Genomic DNA, 24,295 nt, shown 5'->3' with positions numbered 1-24,295 from the left:
TGCAAGATACTATCTTATAATTATGAGATAGTAAGTGGATAGTTAAGATAGTTAAATCATAATTAGGAGTTTTTAAAATTAAAAGTAAAGGTTGAGAGAAAAACACGATTTCTGCTCCATGGATGATGCATTTCTGACTTTTCTTTCGTTCCTGTGCTTTTAACAGTGAAATACTCAGTTTGATCTCTTTAGGCCTTTAGGAGATGCAACTATTAAAAACTGTATTTTCCTGTAAATTTGTTGCATCTACAACAACTCTCATCTCTTGCATGTATACTAATATTATTCTGAGCATTTCCAGGCCCAGCGTTCTGCCGTGCAATCACTTAAAACATTAAAAAACAAGAATCAAGCGCCAATAAATCTTAATAATTTTATTGTCTTTGTTCTCATGATTTTACAAATATGATACTTCTGCAATTCCACTTTAACTGTGCAACACAATGGCATTATGGACCTACACCTCCGTGACTCCAGGGAGCTGTGGATCCTGCAGACCGACGGCCTCCTCCATGCTTTTAGTCACGACACCGCCACCGTGTGTGTAGTGCCACCTCTGGCCTGTAGGGGTCCGCAGGATCCACCAGCAGCTTTAAAAAACACACACTTATTTTATACCACTGACGTAATGACGGCTAATGTCCGGGGGAAGCCCGCAGGTCAGAGGTCAACCTCCTTGACCTTGAGCGTACCGTCTCTCTGGTCTGTCTTTTTACGGGTGATATCTCGCCACGTAGGTTTATTTTTTTGGGGACACCGGTACAGATAAGAACAATGGCATGCAAGACTCACATACAGACCCAACTTGGTATTATTTCTTTGCTTTTTTTTGTGATGTTTTTTTTATAGAAAATAAAGATTCTGACATAAGTACAAGCACTGAGCCCTCGCAAACACCCACCAGCCAGCCGAGCGCGCCGGAGACCTAACGGAGGACGAGGGCGCCAACGCCGGCCTTCACCGACCAACGCCAGCCTCGACCGGCCTCCACCGACCTCCACCGACCTCCACACACCTCTACTGACCTCCACCGGCGGTTACAACCATCTCAACACAACAGCTGGCATCTTTTCATATCCAATAAGTCCCGTTTCCGAGGACGTAATACATCTCACATTTATATTAGTTCTTCTTCTACACCTTTTTTTGTTGTTTGTTTTACTACAAATGTATGTGCTTTGATTTAAAACAGGAAAACTGAAAAAGAAACACGCCGGTGTGGAGTCCACCGACAGTCCTCCTCTCTCCCCTCCCTCACTAATTGTTATTGCAAATGAAGTGATGACCTTCTGAACAGCAACACGCACTTCAATATGGCACAAGCATCTCAGAAACGGACCTCAATGCGTCGTGGTCGTCGTGGGTGAATATCAAAAACCAAAACCACACCATATCTAAAAATATTAAGACATTAATCATCAGTAGAGCAGAAAATAAATGGAGTTTTTCCTCCCCCCCTACATGCAGTCTGCCGCTCTGCAGGTAAAACCAGATTCTGGACCTCTCGGAAAACGCCGAAAAATAAAGAGAAAGTCTTCAAATCAAACGCAGGCTGCTGCGTTAGCCTCGTCAGAGCTAACATACTTCTATTATTCATGACGGGAGTCTGAATCCAGGTCACCGTGCAGCCGGCTCGCTCCCCTCCCGTCTTCGAGGGCCGGGTGACGGTTTCCTTCCCTTTCAAAATAAAAGCGCGCCGGCCGGCAAAGTGAAGCTCGTCGAGACGAACCGAAACGTTTTAAAAGAAATCTGTTTTTGTTTTTTTAAAGCACTCGTCTCCCCTGACCCACGTCAATCTGATGTGCTTATCCGAGCTTTGGCACACTCGCTGCTGAGGTACCACAACAAATAGTTTGTCAAGTACGGAAACTACAGTTTATCTCCCACCGAGGATATTGTTGTTGCGTTATACTTTATGTATATATATTTATATATATAGAGAGAGAGGAGTACTTTTCCCTCAATTGTCTCTGGGGTGTTAAGCAGAAAATGGACACGTGAAGGCGTTCTCCTCTTTTCTCTGAAGGCTGCGGCATGGAAACCCCGACTAAAGCCCTCAGCAGTCCCGTCTACCCGCTCACCATTTATCCCACTACGAAAACCAAATAAATAATCTTTAAAAATAAGGGCAAATTGGTAAAAACACAAAAATAACGAAAGCAGAAATCAATGTAGTGGCCTCATAAAGTAACGCAAAACTCTCTAAATACAATAAATCCGTCACCGTCCGGTCCTCCTCGGTCAAAGAAAGAAAGGAAGAAAGAAATATTACAGGGAAGAATATATCTAGAGTAGTGGTTGTTTTACAATGGCGCCTGTCGAGAGACGACTGGGCATCAGTTTGTCCTGTCGCAGCTTCTTTAAGGAAACCGCTGCTTCTTCTTCTTCTTCTTCTTCTTTCCCCGTCTCTTCTTTATTGGAGGTGATCATGCTCTGTCTGATCAAAGTCTTTGACCTTTAACCCTTGGCTTCCCTCCCTCCCCGTCCCCTTCATCCTCCTCCTCTTCCTCCTCCTCCTCGTGCGCTCAGAGGGCGGATAGTTCAGTCGGCGTAGTGCATGATCGACTCGACGTAGTTGCCGGGGAAGAGGCCCGTGGTCTCGTTCATCGTGCCCTCGTACCAGCCGTCGTCGTTCTTCTTGATCACGTAGATGATGGCGCCCTCCATGAACGACAGCTCGTCCTCTTTGTCCCGAGCGTAGTCGTAGATGGCCACCACTGCAGGGACAGACATGAATACGTGTTGTTCAGGGGGAATGAAGGTTGCACACAAAACCATTAAAAGCATCAAGACATGAGGAAACAAGAGTTTAAAAACAAGTACAGTACAAGCCGCTCCTCCCTTCAGTGGCTGTCCCCGCTGTAGCAAGCTAGCGCTGCTGCTAGCTCTCTGCTAGCTCCCCAACAACCACCGGAGCTAACGGGACCAGCAGCAGGGAGCTAGCAGTAGCGCTAGCTTGCTACAGTGGGGAGCTACCAGCAGCATAGCGGAGAGCTAGCATCAGCGCTAGCTTGCTACAGCGCCCACCGAAGGTAGGAGCGGCTTGTAACTCGACTTTTACGGTAAGAACATTGAATTTAAAACATTAAAAAACGGTCAAAGAGTTCAATAAACAGAATAAAAGACAGAAAGATTGATGAATACGCTTGAATCAATAAAATTGACCGTACTTCTTCAAAGCCACATATCTCTACAGGAGATTCCAACGTCTCTCAATGTGTCCGGCTACATTTTTTACATGCCGGTGTCGGCGTGTTTCAGACCTTTCTCCAGGTATGTGCGTGGAGCCCAGGGCGGGTCCTCCTCGGCGTAGGGGTCGCTGTACTCCACCACCGCCGACTCCTCCTCATCCTCCTCCTCTTCGTCTTCGTAGTCCTCCGGCGGCGGAGGAGGGGGCGTCGGCTCGTCGAACACCGGCTCGTCGGCGGGCGGAGGCGGAGGAGGCGCGTCCGAGACTGGAAACAGTATTTCAGGCGGGCGGGAAGAAGAAGAAGAGAATAAATCAAGACACAAACAGGAAGGAGCGTGGGAGGAAGGAGCGGGAGCGGCCATGCTGGATGCACGGAGACAACACTCACTACGCAACACGAGCTACACAAACAATGTGCAGGTACGGATTCAACGTGCGTTTACTTGGTCACGTGATCATGCTCAGGTACCAACATGCTTTATGTTCCACATCATGCTGCGCTTCATTCGTGGGATCAACCGCCAACGTTTGCTGCCGAAGGGACCAGAAGAATCGTGAGAAATAAAACTTTTTGTGTGGTTTAGCGAGTAGAAAGAGTTCATGAGATCTCCTTAGTGTGAGAACATCTCTCCGCTCCCTGACGCAGCTGCTGTTGGAGGCCGATCCCGAAATATTCCACTAACAAAAAAAAGGGGAGGAGTCGCCGGCTGTCCGTTGGGGGTCATGCGAGAAAGGGGGCGGGGCTAAAGGCCACTTACTCGTCTCCTGAACTCGGGCCACAAAGCCCATCAGAGGCAGCTGAGGGGTGATCTGCATGGAGGGGGGAGGGGGGGCGAGCGGGCCGGCTATCACTACACGCCACGACAACAAGATGGAGGAAGACGAGGAGGAGGAAGAGGACAGACATGAGAACATTAGTATCACCAAGAACACGAGAGATTAAAGAACAGGAAGAACAACAGTAAACATTACAGTGAATACCTCGATAATTATTATTAATAACAATAATAATAATAATATACCTGCAGCTATTTTCACCACCAGTTAAACAAATCAGAATATATCTATTAATTAAATACAAGTAGCATCTCCTCACATTTGACTACTTTCCTTTCTTTTTATATAATTATAAATTTAAGCTATTTTTGAGACGCTACCTTGCATTTTGAAATGTTTTATTTTAGTAGAGTGATCATAAAAATACCACTTAAATAATAAAGACACCCAAAATGTGTGTGTTTTTTATTTTACAATAAGTCCATAAAAGGTTTAAAAAGGTATAAAAGTTTTGTTAAAATGTTCCAAACTCTTGCAGATACATCCTATAAATGAGTAGTGACGTGTAACATCTTTATATATCTTTGTTTTAAACCTCTAGTCGGACAAAACAAGACATTTAAAAGTCAACTTGAGCTTCTGGGAACTCGTTTTCTGACATTTTCTATGCAGCGACGTTCCAGCACGGAGATTAGCTGCAGCCACAAATCACTTTTAATTAAAGTAATTGCTTCCTCTCCCACATGAATACATGTTCAGAACATCCAGCAGACAAAGTGTCAGATGTATTATATAAATATATATATATAAATATATGACAGAAATAAACTCAGAGACACTGAAGCAGACAGCTGGAGAGACGAGAGGAGCTGAAGGGAAACGACAGACCACAAAAGATCTTTTCCTAAAAGATGCAGAAACAAACTCTAAAGGAACCTGTGAAGCAGAACTCAGACGGCATCACCTGTACGCACTGGCAGGTAACAACACAACATCATACTAACTTTATATATATATAGCACCTTTAAAAACACACACACACACACACACACACACACACACACACACACACCTTGGTTCTGGGCGAAGTGCGGGCCCCCGTTCTGCTGGCTCTGGGCCGTGTTCGGTTGCCCCGTGACGGAGGCGGGGCGGCGGTACGGCAGCGAGCCGCCGACCTGCGAGTTCAGCGGCGGCTGCGCCGGGCGGTTCATGCTGTAGAACTGAGCGGCGCCTGCAGGGGGCAGTAGAGAGCCACTTAGCGAGAGAGGGGAGGTTCTAGGTCACGGCCCGCTGGAGTTTTACTTTCTTAAAAAACTGAACATGACGGTTTAGCTCAGAGGTGAATCTTTGCAGAAAATATCAGCTTTTTATTTCCCTGAATCCAGTAGCTATGAATGAGCAACACATTCTACGATTTCCCTAATTTATCACCATTAACGTTTCACTAATTGTGTTAATTTGCTAACCTGAACAGCAACGCTGCTTTTTACAATAAACAGCCACACAAAAACACGAAAAAAGAGCAGAATAAATACACTTAAATAAAGGAATTCACTGTAAAGCATTTACACCACAGAGCTCATGCATTAGAACAGCCTCATCATCATCATTAACACACACACACACACACACACACACACACACACACACACACACACACACACACACACACACACACACACACACACACACACACACACACACACACACACACACAGCTGATGAGATGCTGAGGGATGAAGAGCAGAAGCAGAAAATGACCCGCGGTCGCCGCCCGGCTGTCAGCAGATCCAGAAGGTTTTGATGGACATGAAGTGAAACGCTCTCCAGCTTTAAGAAGGTCGAGCGGCTGCAAACGCAGATAAGAGATTATGTGCAGGACGCTATCTAGTTCACCTTGCATGTACTCCAGATGGTATTTTCTAAGTAAATGGAGCAGGTGTGCAGCCTGAAGGAGAGAGAGCCACCTGTAAAAACCTGGACTATGTGATGCACTGAGCAGATTTCATCTCCTAGCCACTTGAAAGGTGTTTCCTTGTGTGACCCCCTTGTTTCCTTCTCCCTTCCCGACCCCGGGGTGATGACATGCCGGTGGAAGAACACGTCTGGGTCTTGCATGGAGGATGCATGTGGCGGGGTGGAGGAGGGTGGAGGAGGAGGGCGGGGCTTCTGCCACCGGGCGACACACTCACCTTGTGCGGGGTTGCCGAAAGCAGCAGGGCCCGAGGCGGCGGGGAGCTGGGGAGGGGGCGGGGGTACAGGCGGGGTCTCTACGGGGGGGTTGGGGGCCTGCGGGGGGCCGTCGAGGGCCGTGGTCGGGGGTCCGGGGGTGGTGGCGGTGTTGGGGGGTTTGGCTGGGTTGGAGGGGGCGGGGGCTGAACCGAAAAGGTAAAAAAGGGAGGGAGAGAAAAAGACATGTGAGGGAGAGAAAAGACAGGTGAGGGAAAGAAAAGACAGGTGAGGGAGAGAAAAGACAGGTGAGGGAGAGAAAAGACAGGTGAGGGAGAGAAAAGACAGGTGAGGGAGAGAAAAGACAGGTGAGGAGGTCAAGACCAGATCAGAGTGAGACGGGAGCAAAGGGTTCCAGTTCCTGTTACGCAATCTCTCACAAGAGCATGCAGGAATTCCTGGATACCTGGATAATGTTAGTCAAAGACACACACACACACACACACACACACACACACACACACAGACCCTGCAGGCGTTACCTGGGAAGGCGTTGGGCGGGGCCGGGGTCGGCACGGCGATGGGCAGGCCCACGCTGCCGCTGCCGCTGTTCTCCCGGCTGCTGCTGCGGCTGCTGCTCGGGTGGCTGCCGCCGCTGCTGCCGCTGCTGCAGGGGGGCGAGACGCGTCAGACCGCAAACACACACACACACACACACACTCCATCACCTCCACGTCGTTGTTTTATATTTGGGAAATGTTAACTGTTTTTTTTGCAACAAATGGGAAGGAAAGGAGACAAGCAGAGGTGGAAAAGGAGTTTTCATGGTTAGTAATCGTGACGCCTTGTTCTCGTATTTCTTGGTGTTTTTGCAACTTATTTATCTCTCTGTAAAAATAATCAAAAGCCAACAACTTCAATGTGTTTTCCACATCAATAAACCGCCCATTGTCTGTCCCAACACGGACACTAGCCGCTCCCCCTTTGGGTCAATCTTCCTTTGAAGGTTTTTCACTTGTTTTACACGCAAAAAAATACCAGAAGTCATTTGGAAAGAATTGGTCGGTCCATCCAGGTAAAACCTTCGGCCCCGCAGGGGAAAAGCTCCGGGCTAAAAAACACAGATCATTTAATCTGTGGCTCTCTCAACACAACGCTTCACGTGCAACACAGTAACTCACATTGTTAACGAGAGCGTTGATGTGTTAGTGTGAGCCGCTGCGCCTTCTGACGTCGCAGAGACAACAAATTAAAAAAAGAAGCAGCTGGAAGCCTCACCAAGGACATGACAGGAGACGCAGCGGACACAGACAAAGCTGGACAAGGACAGATGAGCCGTGGATGGAGCGGTGCAGATAAAAGGTGAGAGTCGGGGAGGAGGGGGGACCAGAAATATTAAAAGCATTGGGCTCAACAGATGGGACGCCGTGACGAGACAGAGACCCCGAGCTTTCACTTCCTTCACGGCAGACGGAGAGCGTCTCGTCTGGGGAGTCGAGCTGGCGTCGTGTCGACAGGACTGTGGGGGCGGCGCCGCCTGTGAAGACGATTACCAAAGGAACCCGTGTTCCCACGCAGCTCTAAATCTCTGCTTCTTTGTCTTTATCGCAGCGGCGAGGAGAACACAAGTCGGTCACAAGGTGGAGGAATAAAAAGGAAGGAGAAGGGAAGAGTGATTCCCACCAGGAGTCATTTCAGAGAGGAAGAAGGAGAACAAGGAGGGGAAAGGCATGGTCACAGGAGCTGGCTCGCATTGTAAGTGTAGGAGAGAAGATTTAAAAAAGGTGGGAGGTTCAAGAAGTAGAGATGCATGCTGGGAAGCGGTAGGGGGGTACCTGTACGTGCGGTTCCTCTGATTAACGGATGCAGTGCGTGCAGGGCTCTGCAGGGGATGCGCCGTGTTGCGCGTCGGGCTCGAGACGTAGTCATTAGGGACAACGGGTGGACGCACCGGCTCAAGCGTCTTATAGGGGGAATGGCGCCTGCGAGAGGGTCGGGAGGACAGGAGGGGCGGGGGGAGGGTGGGGGTTCCCATAGAGAAGTGTAGGGGAGGGGGAGGAGGAGGAGAGCAAGAAACAAACAAGTGCAAACTTAAAAAACGGGGCATGAGAGGTGGAGCACATCGGGGTTGGCTGGGGGTCGGCATGAGGACGGGAGCTCGTTCCTCCGTCCACGTCTCCTCGAGGAAAGGGTCAAATTAGACGTTGACCTTAAACCAGTCGTCCCCTAAAGGTCATTCAAACAGAGCCGAGGTGTGTGGGTAAGATTGCAGTGTGTGTGTTTCAGTTGAGTCACCTTACCAATAAATTACAAGCTCCTTTGAGCTGTTTTTCTGTAAGTTTTATAGAAGAAAACAGCAGGATGAAGCGTGATGAGGCACAGCGGCTGCTGGTTTAAATTAAATGTGACTCTCTGCCCACGTGGAGAGCAACCCCGACCCTGAGATGTGTTAATCTGGGCCTGTAAACATGTCGATTCCCCCGGCTGACCCGTCTCCCAGCACTGTTGCTATGGCAAAACGCTGCGATGAGGAATATGGGGGCAGCGGCGTGGGCGGGCCGGGCCACACACTGACAGCCAAACAACTGAAAAGTGAAAAAAAGGTTTAAAAAGAAAGGAAAGTTGAAGAACAACAAGACAAATTAAAAAAAGGAAGATGTCTGCTCGTGGCCTGGAGCTGCTTCTTGGAGGTGGATGCGTCTTAAAGGGACACACACACACATTTGAAGGCCGGTATGAAGGCGTGGACGCACAAGAGACAGACACACAAACAGCACTTTGCAGGAAGGTAACATGTATGAGACCCTGTGGAACCAGAGAGAGAGATTCACAAACATTTCCTCCTTCAGCATCAGGAGCTCCACAAGCAAGTTTATAATCCTCATTGTTCAGCTCAAGAGGTCGGACTCTAACGCGAGAAGCTTTAGCTGCTTCACCTTGAGCGGTTCTTCTGTGTTTAGCAGCTGAATTCATGACCTTTCTGAGCCCCTCGTGTCCACCGACGGGCAACCAGCGGCCTCGCTGCAGGACGGCCTTTGCATATCGCTCCCGAGGTGCAAAACACATGCAAAGCAGGAGGGCCGGAGACTCAGAAATGGCGGCGAGAAGCTGCTTCCACATCTAATATGAAACCAGTTCCCATTCAGATATTCATTCAATCATTGTGTGAGCGTCTCTGAAAAGCCTCGCTGAGCTTTTGTGTCCGTGTGTGTGCAATACAACACAAATACATTTTATTTCAATCACAAACTGTTTGATTAGGGCGCGTGTTGTCTTCCCGTGTGAGTGCTCGCCTCCCTCTCTCTACAGAAGCGCAGGTATCAGATGTTCAACGCATCCCAACACGGGTTTCTTTTGATGCAACCTGATTATATTTACACGCAATCAAGCCAAATCAATCAATATGAAGTCAGCAGGAGGTGTTAACGTGTGTCTTTGTGTGCAAGAACCCAGAAGAGACAGCGTTCAGCATGTTATTCGGTCTTAAAGGACGCTGCCGACCAGCGAAAAGAGAATAAAAAAACTGCTCTGAAGCTGATTTTAAACCCACAGAAGGACAGTAATTAACAAGGAGGTAAAAGGGGGGATGATGAAAGAGGGAGCAAGCGGACCGGTCTGGAGAGCCGCTGGTTTTGGGTCCAAACCCCTCACGAACACGGCTACAGCCGTCTGGACTCGCGTCCCCGCTACATACCCGAGGGTCCCTTTCCCCGACATGGGCGGGCTGGGGGGCTTCTGCGTGGGGGGGTTTGTGCGAGGGAGTCCTCCTCCTCCTCCTCCTCCTCCGGCCTTCATGTTCTGAGCGCTGGCCTGCAGGAGGAGAACACGCAGAACTTTTAAAAGGACTCTGGTGAATGAAGTTTGTGTTCAATATGAAGCCTGGCTCTGTCAAAGGGGTCGAGACCCAAACACCAGCGCCTCGAAAACTCACTGAGTCACAGGTTGCATGTGGTTTTAAGTAACACCTTCACCCTTCAATGCACAGATTAACCCGATGAAATAATAATATGAAAGGAGCTTTAAAGGCGCATTCCCCTTTGAACAGACCCAGGCTGGCAGTTTCCCTCCGTTTCCAGTCTTTTTGCTAAGCTAAGCTTTTAGCTGTTTTTCCACTTTAATACATTCACTTCATGACAAACAAATCCTTTGATAGAAAACAAACTCTAGAAATAAATATAAAATAAATCTCTCACAGCATTTCAAAATAAAACACACAAAGAAAACACCCCTCTTTGGTTCGGGGCTCTTACTTTGAAAGTCTTACCTTAAACCTTTGCAACCACTACGGTTGAGTATAAAGACAGTTAGGCGAGCGGAAAGAGAGAGGGAGAGAAGAAGAAGAGGGAGAAATCAGAGGATTAGTGAGCGCAGGGAGAGAGAACTGTTACTGTGCACGAGGCCGAGAGCGGCAGACAACAAGCGGCTCAGTGTTTCAGTCTGAGGAATTCCTCCTTTCAGACCTTTGGAAGGTTGAAAACTACGGATTTCATCTTCTGGAAAACAAGCGTCTCTTTGTTCAGGAAACCAGAGGGAAGAGAACTTCCCAAAAACTAAAATCTGCTCCCTTCACCTGTTTTATTTGGAGGTAAGTGAGCAGGAAGCTGCAGGTGACAGATTCACAACCAGCGGATGGAGTTCAGACGACGTGACATTAATATCCCAGCTGAGAAGTTATTGATTGATTTCTTGCATTACTCACTGAAACCCAACCGTGGTCGCTCGACCTCTAAAAGTCTTTCCCCGTCTGGTTTTCTGCAGTGAATATCCCTCAATGATCTCTTTAATTAAGCTCCCGACACTCTAACTCACAAATACTATACATTGAAATGTAAAATCTGTAATGAAGGTAAAATGTTCCAGCACTACACAATAAATAAAAAAGGTAGAAAAACTAACAGATTTTTTTTAAAGGTTTTCCTGAAATATATTAAAAGAAATGCAGCCATAGAGACATTTAAACCTCCTGTTTCAAAGACTGACTACTAGCTGAAGGTTAGGGCATTTCCCGTGTATGCGTCCTTCTGGTCAATTCCTTCACTTTAAAGAGTAAATTTAGGACTTTTCCACCCACAGAAATGAGTCTAATCAGGGTTCATACACATGACCAATGGATTTACATGACTTTTAATCAAATTTCCATGATTTAAAATCAAATTTCCGTGACTTTTAACTACATTTCCATGACTTTTAACCGCATTTCTATGACTGTGATTGATCACAAAAAGGGGAAAAAGGCGAGTTCCCACCTTGACCCCGTGGCCCATGTCGTCCAGCATGCTGTAGTCGATGGGTTTGCGGATGTAGCGCACGGGCCTCTCGGGGTTGGCGGGCGCGATGATCTTGTGCGTGCGGGACGTGTTCTTGTTGGTGGTGAGGATGCCGATCTCCCGCCGGGCCACCTTCTCCTTGTGGATGTCCACCGTCTGAGAACAAGAAGTTTACGTTGAACCCTTTCAAAATAAAAGACGTGAGGAAACGACGCGTTTTCGCGCGCGTCGGGATGCCGACCTGCGAGATGTGGTTGATGGAGGACTCCATGCGCCGGAGCTGCGAGGCCTGGATGTCGAGCATCTGCAGCACGTTGTTGGCCAGCGTGTTGATCAGGTAGGCCACGCTGGCCAGAGACTGGGTGGTGTAGTTCTTCGTCTCCTCCAGCGCTCGCTCCTTGTCTGGAGACTAAACCAAAGAAAAGAGACACGTTTGCATTTTGCGGCGACGTCCGGAGCGAAAACGCCTTGAAAATATTGTTTTTAAACCTGCAAACTTTGCACACACCGACGTTTGAGTCATTATTTTAACATCAACTCAAAAAAATGCCAATCCAGAAGCAGATAGTGATGCATCTAAAATAATAGGATGGAGGGAAACTGCTGCATCAAAGGTTTCAGAGCCAAGAAGAAACTTTAATGGAGCTGAAAAGAGACTTCTGAGGGGAACGGCATCAAAAGGAAGAAGACGAGCTCGTGTTTCTGCTGGAAACTAAACGCATCGCAGCTAAACAGCGGAGGCAGAGAAAGCTTCTGTATCGCTTCATCACTGAAGTAAAATGTATTTATTTATGATCAATGCAGTGCAAAGGCCCAACTAAAAAGCTTGTTAAAAAAACATAAATAAATACAGCATTTATATAATTATATAAATAAATGCTGCATTTATTTATTTTGTATTTATTATTATATAAATAAAATGTATTTATTATATAAATGAATTATTTTATTTTAAATGTATTACATTAATTATATAAATGTATTAAATAAATAAATGCAGTACTTATATATTCATTTAAATAAATGCTGCATTTATTCATACACATTTATTATATAAATAAAATGAATAATTTATGATATTTTTTATTTATTTATTTCTTTAATACATTTATATAATGACTGTATACCATATAATAATGTAATACATGTATAAAAATAATACATTCATACAAGTTATTTATATAATGAGTTAATTGTATATGATAAATGGATCTAATCTGCAGCGTGATGACAGATCATGTGTTGCTAAACCTTCCTGATCGATTCCAGATCAACAGGCAGCAGATTGATCTGGTTTGTGATTGGATATTGAGTTATTGATTCATTTCCTATCGACTCTTTTCCAGTAAAGAAATCTCAGCTACGAGAGCTGCCGATGCATCCCAAGATACTGACGAATGAAAACAGGAAACAGTGAGAATATTTCCATAATAACCTGATCGGTGACATTACATAACTATGAACCCGAATAGAGATGAAACGCAGAGACGCAGCTGAATAAAACCCTCAGTGGTGACGTCTATTCCCTCTCATGTGCAACCAGAACATCCACAATCCAATCTGACAATTCATCAAACTTCTGCACGCAGACGTCGTCCTGAGAGCAGCAGCGCCTCGCTTCAGGAGACGAACCGGATCTACCTGATAAAGTAGAAAACAGACTCGGTGATGATGTCATCTGCTTTTCTGGGACCTTTTAGTTTGGTTTGTTGTTCCCTAAACACATAGAAAAACATCTGTATCCCAATACCTCCACTATATATATATATATATATATATTCCCTTGATAGAAACTCAGTACAACAATGTGTGGCACTGATTTATGTAGATCTCACAGAGGAAACACTGCATTGTGGGTAATTGTAGTTAATATTGATTGGTCACATCTCGGTGATTGCAGACCCCGTTCATAATAATAATTAAATACAATGTAATATTCTTCGTTGATCCGACGTGGTTTTACTGGTCAAAAATACATCAAATCCACGTTATTGGAGTATTTCTCCTCCCAGTGGTTAACATCTGGCAGGAGCTTTCCTCACTGTGACTCTGCAGACACACCTGAGAGAAACCAGCCCACTGCGCTCCTCAGGTGGTTGTTGTGAAGAGCTGGAAACACAACACAACACACAACCACGGCCATGTCAGTTTGCACACCTGCACCATGTGAATTATTGACCGAAAAGACGAAGATCTGCAGAAACACAGCAATGAAACCCGGCGTGTAAAAAGGTGAATCACAAGTAAAGTATTCCACTCAACAGCAACTTCCGCCCAGCTGATCCAGAAGTCAGAGCCATGATCATAATGATGGGAAAACCTGCAGCCACGGTGAGAAGTAAACCAGGGCATCCGGCCAGACCGCAAGCTGCCAACAAGCAACCTGTCAGACCTGCTCATGACGTCACGTTTCAGTGATCACACCTTGTCACCCCCACTGTGCTCGCGCCCTGCTCCCACGTCTCACCCCCCGGTGGGAGCAGGCCTGAAAAGGGTCGAGAGGAGACAAAAGCTCCTGCTGCAGAATTGCTCCCACCTGCAGAATACTACAAAGCAAAAAGCTCTGAATGGTGGTTGATTACACTCACGAAACCCATAGGCACGCACGTTAACGCTAATTAAATGACGCAATTCATAGAAAATGCACTGTTACTTTGCATTTTCTCAAGCTGCAGAGGAATATGTGAATGAAACTGAGGATTCATAGCAACAGAGCGTTTTAATGGGTTTAAAAAGCCATAAATCACGTGCAAGTCGCAGTGTTCCAGTGCAACGTGAACACATCAGAGGTTGTTGGTTCATCTGTCACCGATCAATCCGGCGGCCACGTGATCGATCCCCGCACAGGACGAGATAGATCGATTTTGCACGGTGCCTGTTCCGTTGGGTTATTCGGACCGTGCGGGTTTGATGCCGAGCTACCCGCTAACGACACTTCTCACGGTGGATGCGCGAGTCCGACACGCCGTCGTGTCGAAGGAAATGTGCACCCATGGGCGACGTTAGCGCGCGTGTGCGCGAACACAGCAGCGAAAAAATGTGAATTATTTATTCAAACGCATTGACAGTGGGGATGTTTTTGCTTTAGCTACATAGCTTAGCATCAGTTCGCCCCTCCGTTGACAACCATTACAATTTATTTTTTTAAACTACACCGCCTATCGTTCCGCGGGCGCGCGCGCGCGGCAGCTCACCTGCACATAGTTGCTTTCGCAGTATTCCGCGACTCTTTCCAAATTAGTGAAACTGTCTAGTAGTGCGCTTCGTCCAGCTGGAATCTCCTCTTCCAGAAGCATTTGTAGCTCCGCCATTTTCACATCTTTAGCAGAGCGGTGTGTGTGTCTGTGCGTGAGCGTGTGTGTGTGTACGGCGCCTCTCTATCGCCACCGCGGCCGTGTGCGGTACTGCAGGGCTCCCCGCCTCTCTATCGCCACCGCGGCCGTGTGCGGTACTGCAGGGCTCATCGCCCCGCAGCAACTAGTGGAGCGAGCAGGGGTTCCCAAAATTAATATTTAAAAATAGAAATGCATTATCGGGTGAAATGCTTTTGTGAATATGTGGTTTGCAATTTTTTTTATGTTATCACTTCCTCTCCACAGGCTCAGTTAGAGAGCAGCAGGCCTGGATCATGTGGGAAACACAGTCTTGCCCAAGGGCCCTTCAGAAGCACACACACTAGCTGATAAAGGGCGTCTGTAATAATACATTCATTAGAAATTTCCATATGCAGGCTTGAACCGGATTTATGAGGAGCGGCACACTTATTCCAACGGTGATACAAATAAAACATTTATTTGATGTAGGAAACGTGCCGCTTAGTGGAAATAAAATGAAAAGTATGACACAAACACCATCAAAACATTTTTATTAATATGATGCAACAGTTTTTTAAAAAAGTGAATTGTCTAAATGCCACATGAGACGTATAAAGATGCAAAAGGAATGTTTTTCTCTACATCGTAGAGTATTAAACCACATTGTCCGTTAACAGGTTTCAACAAGTGCACATCTGACCTGTGAACAGACATCGTGATAATGTGCGTAAAGGCCTCAGATTACTGTGTGTAAAATGCACCAAAAAGGTAAGTGGGAATAATGTGATGGAGTGACTACGACTGTACATTTTAATTTTATTATTTTGCAAAGTGTCAACAACCATAAAGTTGCGTTATTGAGAGAGAATAATTCTCTGACAGTCAAGAAATACTCTGCTGGTAGTTCCTTTCAGAATGAAAGTTCCCTCGTCGGCTCTTCTCCCTGCAGAGGTTTTTAAGGATTAGCTTCTTCTGGTGACGGTGATCCAGGTTTCGTCCCTGGGAGTGGAAACCAGCTCAGACCGGACCTCAGCGACCTGTCCCTTCAGCTGCTGAAGCTTCAGCTGGCGCACCAGCGTGCTGAGCAGGACGGTAGCGACGGTGTAGGCGAACCTGTCAGAGAGACATTTATATAAAAATACAGAGAGGTCATCCTGATCCTTTAGTCCAACTCTTGTCTGTAAAGTCAAATAAGCTTCTTTTTACAGCTTGAAGCGCCTTCAAGTGTCACTGTTTTGATGGCAGCGTTTACCTGAGCTCCGGACACGTTTGACTCCCGGAGAAGCCGAGCAGACAGAAGCTTTTCTCGACGGATTCCTCCTCAAATCGATCCGGGTCAAACCTGAGGGATGAGGTCAGTAAATTGCAGAGACAGCCATCATAAAATGCATTGATGAGCACTGAAGGTGTGGATGCAGAGCGGACCTGTACGGGGCGCTCCAGGTGTCGGCGTCTTGCAGGACCACTCCCAAAGCGTAGATGACCAAAGTCTGGAACGTGTCAAGAAACTTTTAATAACCTCTTCACAATTTATTAATCCCCCTGCAAGCTTCTTGTTACTCTCTTCAAGGTTTCTCTGGTGCTGAGAGGAAGAGGAAACACCCAGACGGAGAGCCCGAGACGGAGGAAACCAGATACCTCTTTGGGGATGACGTGTTGATCGACTTTGCCCTCCACCCCCTGAAGCCGAACCGCGACGGGGGTCAGCTTGGCCGTCCTCACCGTCTCGTTGAGGACCTGCTGGCAGTATCTGTCCGGGGGCAGAAATGTGATCAGATCGAGGTCATTAAACGCACTGTCCTTGAAAAAACTCAAATTGGACAAATGCCAAAAACCAGTGAAACCAGGTCCAAAGTTTCTTACCTGAGCTGAGGGATTTTGTCCAAGGAAACTGGGTCTGAACCCAAAACCTCCTCCAGCTCTTTGTACAGTTTGTCCTGAATTTCCTCGGATGTGGACAAGAAGTGAAGCGCCCAGATGCACACTGCCAACACACAACATTTAACATGTGAGCCTCAGGGATTTATGGGGAGAAAAAATGAGCATTTTGGAGTTTTTTTTTGTTCTAGGACACAAGTTATTAATGAAGAAGGTGTTTTAATCGTTGTCACTCACGGTTGGCAGCGATGACGCATCCAGACAAAGTGAAAACCATAGAGTCCTCCATGATCTCAGACAAACAGAAGAAGAAAAAACATCATAATTTTACTGTTTAATCTTTCCTTGGGCAATCTTTCAGCTGCGTGTCGGGTTTGAAAGTGGAGTTGTGACTTCATCTTTATTCACCTGTCGATCTGTGAGGCCGGACTGAAGCAGAGCGTCGACAAACGCCGCCTGCTTCCTCTGGGCTTTCCTCTCCTTCGCCACCGACAGCAGCATGGACTCCATCTCTGACAGAGCTGAACGCCCAGAGAGACCGAAAACATCAGCATTTGACATCAGTCACTTTTTCTGCAGTGAACACACAGCTGACTGACACTCGAGTTCAAAAGACAGCTTTTAAAATGAACTCCAGCTTGTAAAAAGCAGCAGAAAGCACCTTCCTCGGCAGACAGATCATTCACCTGAACAGATACTGTGTGTGTTGGTTATGCGCCGCCTGTCTCTGCTCTCAGACTCAGACACAAAGAGATCACGTCTGAGCCTCTGCAAACTTTCCCTCCTGTTACTTCACAGCTGAGACAACGACAGAAGCAGACGCTGCTCCCACGTGTCAACACGTAGCCAGTGCAAGACATCCAGACGAAAAGCAGAGTGGCTAGACTCAGAGACATGACAGGAGGCGCAGACATGACACAACTCCACCTGTAGTACATCAGCTCTGTTGAAGCAAACCTCGCTCACCCTTCTCATAGTGTGCTTTTCTGCTGGAGCTCTTCTCCAGGGAGCCGTCCAAGTAGCCTTTTCCAATTTCTGACCAGATCTGACGGTTGGGAAGAAGAGGAAAAACTACATCAAGTGACCAGCAGAAGGTAAACAGGCCAGATTACTGCTATTTTCTAACCCTCATGGAACGCAGCAAATATGTCAGAAGACAGCGATTGTGGAAGCAAAAAGCTCACAGGTGGAAAGAAAAGGCCCAGAATGCTCAAACTCCACAGACGCTTGTGTCAGAAGTAGCTGTCGCCTCACCGCGTTGTGGTTCTTGCGGAAGGAAAGGACCTTGGCGTCGTCTCCGAAGCTCTCGCCCAGAGCCAGCTGGGTGACGGTCTTCATGGCCAGACCCAGCAGGTGGGCGCACAGCGGGGTATGCTGGGACTCCGGGAACGAGCGCCACTTCCCCACCAGCTCCTCCACCAGCTACACACCAGAGGAGAGTGTTTGTGAAATACGCCCCGAACGCTTTTCACTTCAGCGAGAACTGAGAAGCGTCCCGCTGCGTCTTTTCACGACAGATACGAACCTTGAGCACAAGAGGGAAGTTGGTCTTCAGCGTGCCGCTGACGGCGTTCTCGTACAGCTTTTTCCTCATGACCGCCTCAGCGGCGCCGCCTCCCGTTCCCGACTGGTAACCCAGCAAGGACTTCAGCATCGTCTCGAAGGAGTCGGCTGAGAAGAGCAAAATGAGTGGGTGTTTTTCCTACTACAGAGAGATACAAGCGAGAGAGCTGGTGCACTGACTGGTGTGGTTGGGGTTGATGTGTTGTCGCAGCTGCTGCACAGAGCCCAGGCTGACCACCGGCCGGCCGCCGAACCAGAACGACGCCACAGACCCGAACTCCTGATGCAGACTGACGAGGAACTCGTGCAGACCGCCTCTGTTCACGATGTCCTGCAGGTTCCCGTCTCTAGGAGAGCAGACGGCAACAATTTCAGTTTTATGTAACAGCCAATGATGAGCATTGGCAATCACTGTTATCATAATATTGGATTTGCTTCTAACATCCTGTTGCTGAATGAAAAGCTGATCAAATCCAGTAAAGGTGCTACTTACTTCTCATCTGTAGGATTGAGACCTGGGATGCCTGAGGCCCTTCTGGAAGACTGGAACAATTATTAAAAGATTTAATGTATTTCTATATCTTTGACATTATAGTAAACTTCCTACACTGTGGTTCACACACATCTACTGTCTTCTCTGATATGTTGGTTACTTCTTTCCCAACAGAAGATACTGTTTCACTTAGAAGTATGGAATCACATTGAAATAAATGGCAATGTAATGCTAAATGTAAATGTGTGTGTGGGACACACACATTTTATGACAACATCATAATTGTCAGTTTATCAATTCTTAAGGCCTTCGGGTAAAATCGGCATATAAATGTGCTGCTTTACATCAACCACTACAGAAATAAACCTGTAATCGCTGGTTTGGTAGATGGATCACGGCGCTCGTTACCGCCCATTGTGAACAACGAGAACTACAATTTAAGGAATCGGGTTATTGACTGGTGTGATGGACGGAAGCCGAAAGGAAAAGGCGATTGTAACAAATCGTTGAAGGTGTTACACTATAGTACAGGAGACGTTTCCGCTCACCGGTGAGCAAAGTAACGATAAATCAACACTCTTTTGAGGGGACACTTGCGGACCAAACGCTCCGTGATGTCATCTAACTTTTTCGCTGCGACTCACCGGGTACAAGTACAAGACAGCGGCCACCAACACGATGACAAACGTCACGGCGAAGATGGCAAAGTCCAGCATGACTTCTCGCGTTTATGGGACACGACTTTGCTAACTTCTGCTCGTGAACATGAGTTATAAGAAGACTCTGACAACCACGTCAACAGAAACTGAACGTGCAAAGAAAGATGGCCGCTCTGCGCTCGACTGCACGGCCTGGCTCACAGGCAGAGGAAACGAGTCGAACTCAGAAGGAGTCGATCGATTCTCCGCGGTATTAAAACGTATGTATTCATTCGATACATCGTATATTTATGCAGGTAATTATTGTATGCAATGACGATTTATTGGAGATATACTTAAGTATTAAGTATGATAACACAATCGCCTAAACATGTTTTCCACATCATTCCTTTAGTATGCAATAAAGAGATGCTGTTGGAGTTGTTGGATAAATATTTATAAAGAGACGAGCACATTCACGTTTCAAAAATACAAAAATAATCTCTAATACATTCAGAGTTCTCTGCCAGAATCCAGTGCAAAGATATGTGCAAAAAAAAAAGACATCAAAGCCGTCCAGTATGTGTCAGAGCAGATGTTTGCATCAGGCGGTCATCTCCGATTTGTCCTCTGGCTTGAGAGGTTCAAGCCTCATGGTTTCCAGATACTCTGGAGAGGAAGAACAAGAGAATACTATCTTTTTTCTCCCTTTAAAAGTTGAATTTGCAGCATTTGACACAGACTATTCTCTCTCTCTCTCACCGTGAGTATAGTCCGTTTCTGGTCGGGTGGCGATGAAGATCCAGGCCAGCCCCACCAGCAGAGCCACCACCAGGTTGACTGTCACCCACGGGTGCAGAATCTGGTGCTCCAACCCTGGTGGCCTGGAGAGAAGAAGAAAAAAGAAAGAGCGTCATGTTTTAAAGTAGAGAAGTATCCAAAGAGTGCAGCGGTCCTCACCATAACGTGGTGTTGAGGTCTGGGTACAGGTGGATGCGGTCGCTGGTCATCTGCTGGCTCAAACAGAGAACCAGCGCTGAGAAATACACTGGAGGGAAGGGAAACAAAGCGAGTGAAGCGACACCAAACAGACACCTTAAAGTACACCTTAAAGTACACCGTAAAGTACACCGTAAAGTACACCGTAAAGTACACCGTGGCGATAACAAATACTCACGGAAAGAGGCGAGAGCAACGGGGTTCAGTGTGATGAACTCCTGGAGAGCCATGGAGCTTTTAGCCAGGTTCACTCTGAAAATATACAAACGTTTACTTCTTTCAGCTGCTTGTGTTCATACTTTTACACACATTCTGTCCATTCCACGAGCAACGCTGGACTTTTATCTCCAAAAACACTGAGTCATGTAGACTCAGAGTCTCGGCGGTTTGTGTTCTGGTGCTTCACCTGTCGAAGGCGGCCACCGTGCTGATGGCGAGCAGCATGTAGAGCAGGGACTGAGCCGGGTACGCCAGGCTGTGGTACTGCTGCAGCAGGTTGGACAGAGCGGTGAGGTGCTGCCCGGCTAGCATGTACACCACCACCACGTTCCACAAGGCGCAGCCCGCCAGGAAGCCGTGGCAATACAGACCGAACACCCTGCGACGAAGAGGAGAGGAGACGCTTAGGGAACGGGGACTCAGCGCTCCAACGCATCCTGGTTGTACGAGATGAGACGCCTTCCCGTCACCTGAAGCCTCCGTGCACCATGAGGGACACGTCCCTGGTGGTCCAGAGCGGCTGGACGTGATGGAAGTCCATCATGCTGTCCATCTGGTCGCTGGTCTTCCTCCAGTCGGAGCGCTCGGCCGCCTGGAAGCGCTCTGCACGCCAACACACAAGCGTTACCGGTGCAGACTCTCAGCGGGACTCGACCACAACTTCTCCGGTCGTTACTCACTGTTCCTCTCGACGAAGACTTTCCCCACCGGCTGGCTCTGGCCCAGCGGGGCCGAGAACAGGGAATGCTGGGGAATCGGAGGGGGGTCGTCGGTGATGATGTCGTCTTCTTCCACGTCCAGCTCAATGGGAAGCTGCGACTCAACAACCTTCGGCTTCCTGAAGTGACCAGAATGAAAAGGTCAAAGAAAAAAATGCACCATGTATGAGATAACTCCAGTAATTGATCTTTCCTTACCGTTTCTTTTTGGCTTTTTTGACCACTTCCTCTCCATCTGTGGTCTGATCCGCGGTGTCTCCGTTCACCAGGTCGGCCTGGTCGTCGTCCAGATCTGAAACCAGGAGTTCACACATCGGTAAACGCACCTTTTGAGAGTTAAATAATATTCTTGTGGCGTTCAGGAAAGCCTCCAAAAGTTGTATTTCATCATATACACAAAGATAAAACAACATTTGAAGGTTAGTGGAACCACAAAGCAGCATTAAGGTCCTCAGTCTTCACCAGGAGTGGCTGCTTTCTTTTTCTTCCTCCTCCTCTGAGGTGGTGCATCCGTTCCGGGTTCGAGGGAAAGTTGATCTCCGATCTCCGACTCCCTCCGGCTGCCGAGGCCTCCCATTTCCATCCCGTGGTCTAAACAGGAAACACGCCGTACGACTGGAATGAATCTCTATGTTTGTGGCCCTTCATGTCGGGGCGCGCTGGCCCTTTAAATCCACCAAAGTGACAAACAAATCAGTGCAACACGATCACTTAAAATGCTGCACGGATGCGTTCACGTGCGACGTACCGCTCATGTCATCGCCTCCATTCGTCTCCTTCCTCACCCTCTTCTTCTTTTGTTTCAGTGCCGGTGCTTCTCCTGCACGAGGCCATGAATACGTTAAGTTAAATTAAATCAAGAGTTTTAGTAAAAACACAAGATGTATTTGTTTCATCCCGACTCACCAGCTGTGTCTTGACTTCATGTTTCCACACGTACGAAAAAAAAGAGAGAAGAAGAAGTTTGTTTTGACTGTTGAATTAAATTCTGTAGATTAAGCTTAAGATTACGTCTCAGTAGAAACACACAGGTACTGACTTTGGCATTGTAGGAAGTCCTCGCTGTCCTCGCTAAGAGACAAAGAAAGAAGCAGAAGTCAGGTTTTGTTCTCTATGTTTTTAGCAGGATCACAAATTCACATGTGGGACTTTTTTTTGTTGTTGAATGTTTAAAATCCAAAATGTGATTTTACATCAGGTCAGAAAGGTCTGGAACAAAAAGTACAGCATTTTAAATCATTAGAAAATGGGTTGAAATAAAAAGAAAGAAACCAGGACTAAATTAAGATTAACAGAAGAAGATAATGAAATCTCACACCTCGACAATAAACCTCTCCAACCAACAACCTGTAGAGCTCAGACACTTAGCAGCTGGTAAAATTGGATTGAAGAGGTCGAATCAAACGGAGCATAAACACATTAACAAATGACCTTTTCCTCACACACAAAGACGCAAAGGAAGAGTTACTCTTAACGTTGACACAAACATTGTGTGAGCCGTGACAGCGTACCGGCGGATGAAACAAAGACCTTACCGACATCTTTCTGGCCATTCCTCCCAAGAATCAGGAAAGAAAAGAGCAGCGACACATGACATCCCGGCCGCGACGCTTAAATCCTCGGCTAAATCTGTGTGCAGTCATCTGCCAGGACTGAGGATTACTCAGGGCAGAGGTCAGACGACGCAAACCTTTTGTAACTCGTGAGTGTGTGTGTGTGTGTGTGTGTGTGTGTGTGTGTGTGTGTGTGTGTGTGTAACGTCGATCTGAGGTGTCTGGTTTCACCTCTCAGACAATGCTTGTTATAAACACCAACAATTAATACCGTATTGTCCCCAAATGCAACTTCTAAGGAGATTTAATAACATGTCAGGGTTTGATAAGTGACAATGCACATAGAAAGAGTTCTGTATAGTTATATTACTTTAGGTGAGACATGGTTTTTAATCAGATTAATTTAATTGCATTCAGCAGATAAGAAATTTAATAATTTTTCAATCCAACTTTCTCTGTTTTGTGCAAATCTACAAACTTTTACAAATGTTTAAGTGTAAAATGTCAGACCACATCAATGTGTGTTATGTGTATTGGTTGTAAATGTATTATTGTTGCATATTATAACGCTGCAGATAACTAACATGTGTTTTTACATGTGAGATAAAGTGTGATGAAGCTTGTTTTGTTTGATCAACAGCACGCAATTCATATAGATAGATATTTATTTATAGATATTGAATTTGCAGTAAATTTAAACAGAAAAATAGTGAATGTTCAATCAAATTCGAGTGGAAATTAGTGGTTTAATCAGTTTTAAAGCAGCATATTGTTCACTTTATTAAGTAAAACTATCAAATATGTAATGCTAACAATTTTGTTGAAAAGCTATTTAAGTCACTTGACTTAAATAGCTTTTCAGTGTAATATAATGATAAATGGAGTCGTTTAGATTTTAGCAAAGCAGTACATTACATTTATTGTGGCTGAGCTGGTTGTAATGGAAGGAAATACTTTCACGTTGAGTTACACTCTCAGGAAAAATCACTGAGGCTTATAACACCTGGAGGTAAAGGACTTACCTGAGGAAGAGGAGGGAGTTCTCTGCCTCGCATTTTCTATGAAATGAAAAACATACATTTTTTGCAAACATTAAAAATGCTCGCACTACAGTTAACAGTTACTGTAAAGTTACCGTTAGATATGAGAAGTTAACGTTACCTTTGAGCCTCCTGCATCCATATTATGCAATTTATCCAACAAAAGCGCCTTTAAATATTCATCCAGTCGAATAATATTTGGTTGATATGTATATTTAAAGGACTACAGCTGTTTAAAAGTGAGAAAAACAGTTACTTCTTTTTTACCATCATTTAGTTTGTTTATGCTCAGCGAGCGGAGGTTTTACCCGGATGCATTTAAGCGTCGGACACGGGACTTCCTGTATCTTCAGCGTAACCAAACATAACAGACGTAGTGGATAAATTAATAATTAATGATCAGAAGTGGTTTATTAATGTAAAACATCTTTAAGACTATCACATGATCAATGATTTCCTAGCTTGTTTGCATTTTA

General features: G+C 46.3%; 3 protein-coding genes across 12 annotated transcripts; all 3 read right to left on the bottom strand.

The window, feature by feature from the left end:
- Nucleotides 1-359: 359 nt before the first annotated feature.
- abi2b (abl-interactor 2b) lies at nucleotides 360-14,761 on the bottom strand. Of its 10 annotated transcripts, XM_068591025.1 has the most exons (12): nucleotides 14,598-14,761; nucleotides 11,645-11,812; nucleotides 11,383-11,559; nucleotides 10,401-10,418; nucleotides 9,831-9,946; nucleotides 7,972-8,118; nucleotides 6,679-6,803; nucleotides 6,160-6,342; nucleotides 5,040-5,198; nucleotides 3,949-4,041; nucleotides 3,264-3,455; nucleotides 360-2,717 (listed from the first exon to the last, which is right to left on the bottom strand). In XM_068591025.1, the coding sequence occupies exons 1-12, from the start codon at nucleotides 14,712-14,714 to the stop codon at nucleotides 2,542-2,544; spliced, it is 1,671 nt and encodes a 556-aa protein (XP_068447126.1). In that variant the 5' UTR covers nucleotides 14,715-14,761; the 3' UTR covers nucleotides 360-2,541. The 10 variants fall into 10 exon arrangements, with proteins under 10 accessions (XP_068447126.1, XP_068447128.1, XP_068447131.1 ...); XM_068591027.1 differs by lacking the exon at nucleotides 3,949-4,041; XM_068591030.1 differs by lacking the exon at nucleotides 6,160-6,342.
- A 526-nt stretch (nucleotides 14,762-15,287) lies between these two features.
- cyp20a1 (cytochrome P450, family 20, subfamily A, polypeptide 1) lies at nucleotides 15,288-19,456 on the bottom strand. The gene is made up of 13 exons (XM_068590570.1): nucleotides 19,296-19,456; nucleotides 18,652-18,701; nucleotides 18,339-18,505; nucleotides 18,121-18,266; nucleotides 17,850-18,017; nucleotides 17,562-17,640; nucleotides 17,004-17,116; nucleotides 16,833-16,887; nucleotides 16,581-16,701; nucleotides 16,356-16,467; nucleotides 16,143-16,207; nucleotides 15,970-16,059; nucleotides 15,288-15,830 (listed from the first exon to the last, which is right to left on the bottom strand). Exons 1-13 carry the CDS (start codon nucleotides 19,365-19,367, stop codon nucleotides 15,680-15,682), a joined length of 1,389 nt encoding a protein of 462 aa, XP_068446671.1. The 5' UTR covers nucleotides 19,368-19,456; the 3' UTR covers nucleotides 15,288-15,679.
- A 279-nt stretch (nucleotides 19,457-19,735) lies between these two features.
- Nucleotides 19,736-24,119, bottom strand: LOC137794051 (transmembrane protein 237A-like). The gene is made up of 14 exons (XM_068590630.1): nucleotides 23,941-24,119; nucleotides 23,802-23,837; nucleotides 22,266-22,297; nucleotides 22,133-22,146; nucleotides 21,975-22,043; nucleotides 21,689-21,817; nucleotides 21,425-21,518; nucleotides 21,188-21,345; nucleotides 20,978-21,110; nucleotides 20,695-20,886; nucleotides 20,467-20,540; nucleotides 20,250-20,337; nucleotides 20,052-20,173; nucleotides 19,736-19,958 (listed from the first exon to the last, which is right to left on the bottom strand). The coding sequence occupies exons 1-14, from the start codon at nucleotides 23,959-23,961 to the stop codon at nucleotides 19,894-19,896; spliced, it is 1,227 nt and encodes a 408-aa protein (XP_068446731.1). The 5' UTR covers nucleotides 23,962-24,119; the 3' UTR covers nucleotides 19,736-19,893.
- Nucleotides 24,120-24,295: the final 176 nt, after the last annotated feature.

The sequence above is a fragment of the Clinocottus analis genome, unplaced genomic scaffold, assembly GCF_023055335.1.
Source record: "Clinocottus analis isolate CAN_PGR_092001 unplaced genomic scaffold, fCliAna1.0.p SCAF_24, whole genome shotgun sequence".
In the NCBI taxonomy this organism is placed as follows: Eukaryota; Metazoa; Chordata; class Actinopteri; order Perciformes; family Cottidae; genus Clinocottus; species Clinocottus analis.
This window is presented reverse-complemented; position numbering and strand designations above follow the sequence as displayed.

Bases quoted from the DNA above. Each gene is read 5' to 3' on its own strand.
- abi2b (XM_068591025.1), bottom strand. From the start codon at position 14,714: ATGGCGGAGCTACAAATGCTTCTGGAAGAGGAGATTCCAGCTGGACGA. The intron at 6,343-6,678 runs GTAACGCCTGCA...TTTTCGGTTCAG, and splicing joins CCCGCCCAACGCCTTCCCAG to CCCCCGCCCCCTCCAACCCA. The intron at 4,042-5,039 runs GTGTGTGTGTGT...CGTGGCGTGTAG, and splicing joins GCACTTCGCCCAGAACCAAG to TGATAGCCGGCCCGCTCGCC.
- LOC137794051 (XM_068590630.1), bottom strand. From the start codon at position 23,961: ATGGATGCAGGAGGCTCAAAG. The intron at 21,818-21,974 runs GTACGTCGCACG...TTTCCTGTTTAG, and splicing joins TGGAGGCGATGACATGAGCG to ACCACGGGATGGAAATGGGA. The intron at 20,338-20,466 runs GTGAGTATTTGT...CCTTCCCTCCAG, and splicing joins CGTTGCTCTCGCCTCTTTCC to TGTATTTCTCAGCGCTGGTT.
- cyp20a1 (XM_068590570.1), bottom strand. From the start codon at position 19,367: ATGCTGGACTTTGCCATCTTCGCCGTGACGTTTGTCATCGTGTTGGTG. The intron at 18,506-18,651 runs GTAAGTAGCACC...CTGCTCTCCTAG, and splicing joins CTCAATCCTACAGATGAGAA to AGACGGGAACCTGCAGGACA. The intron at 16,468-16,580 runs GTAAGAAACTTT...GCCCCCGGACAG, and splicing joins GACAAAATCCCTCAGCTCAG to ATACTGCCAGCAGGTCCTCA.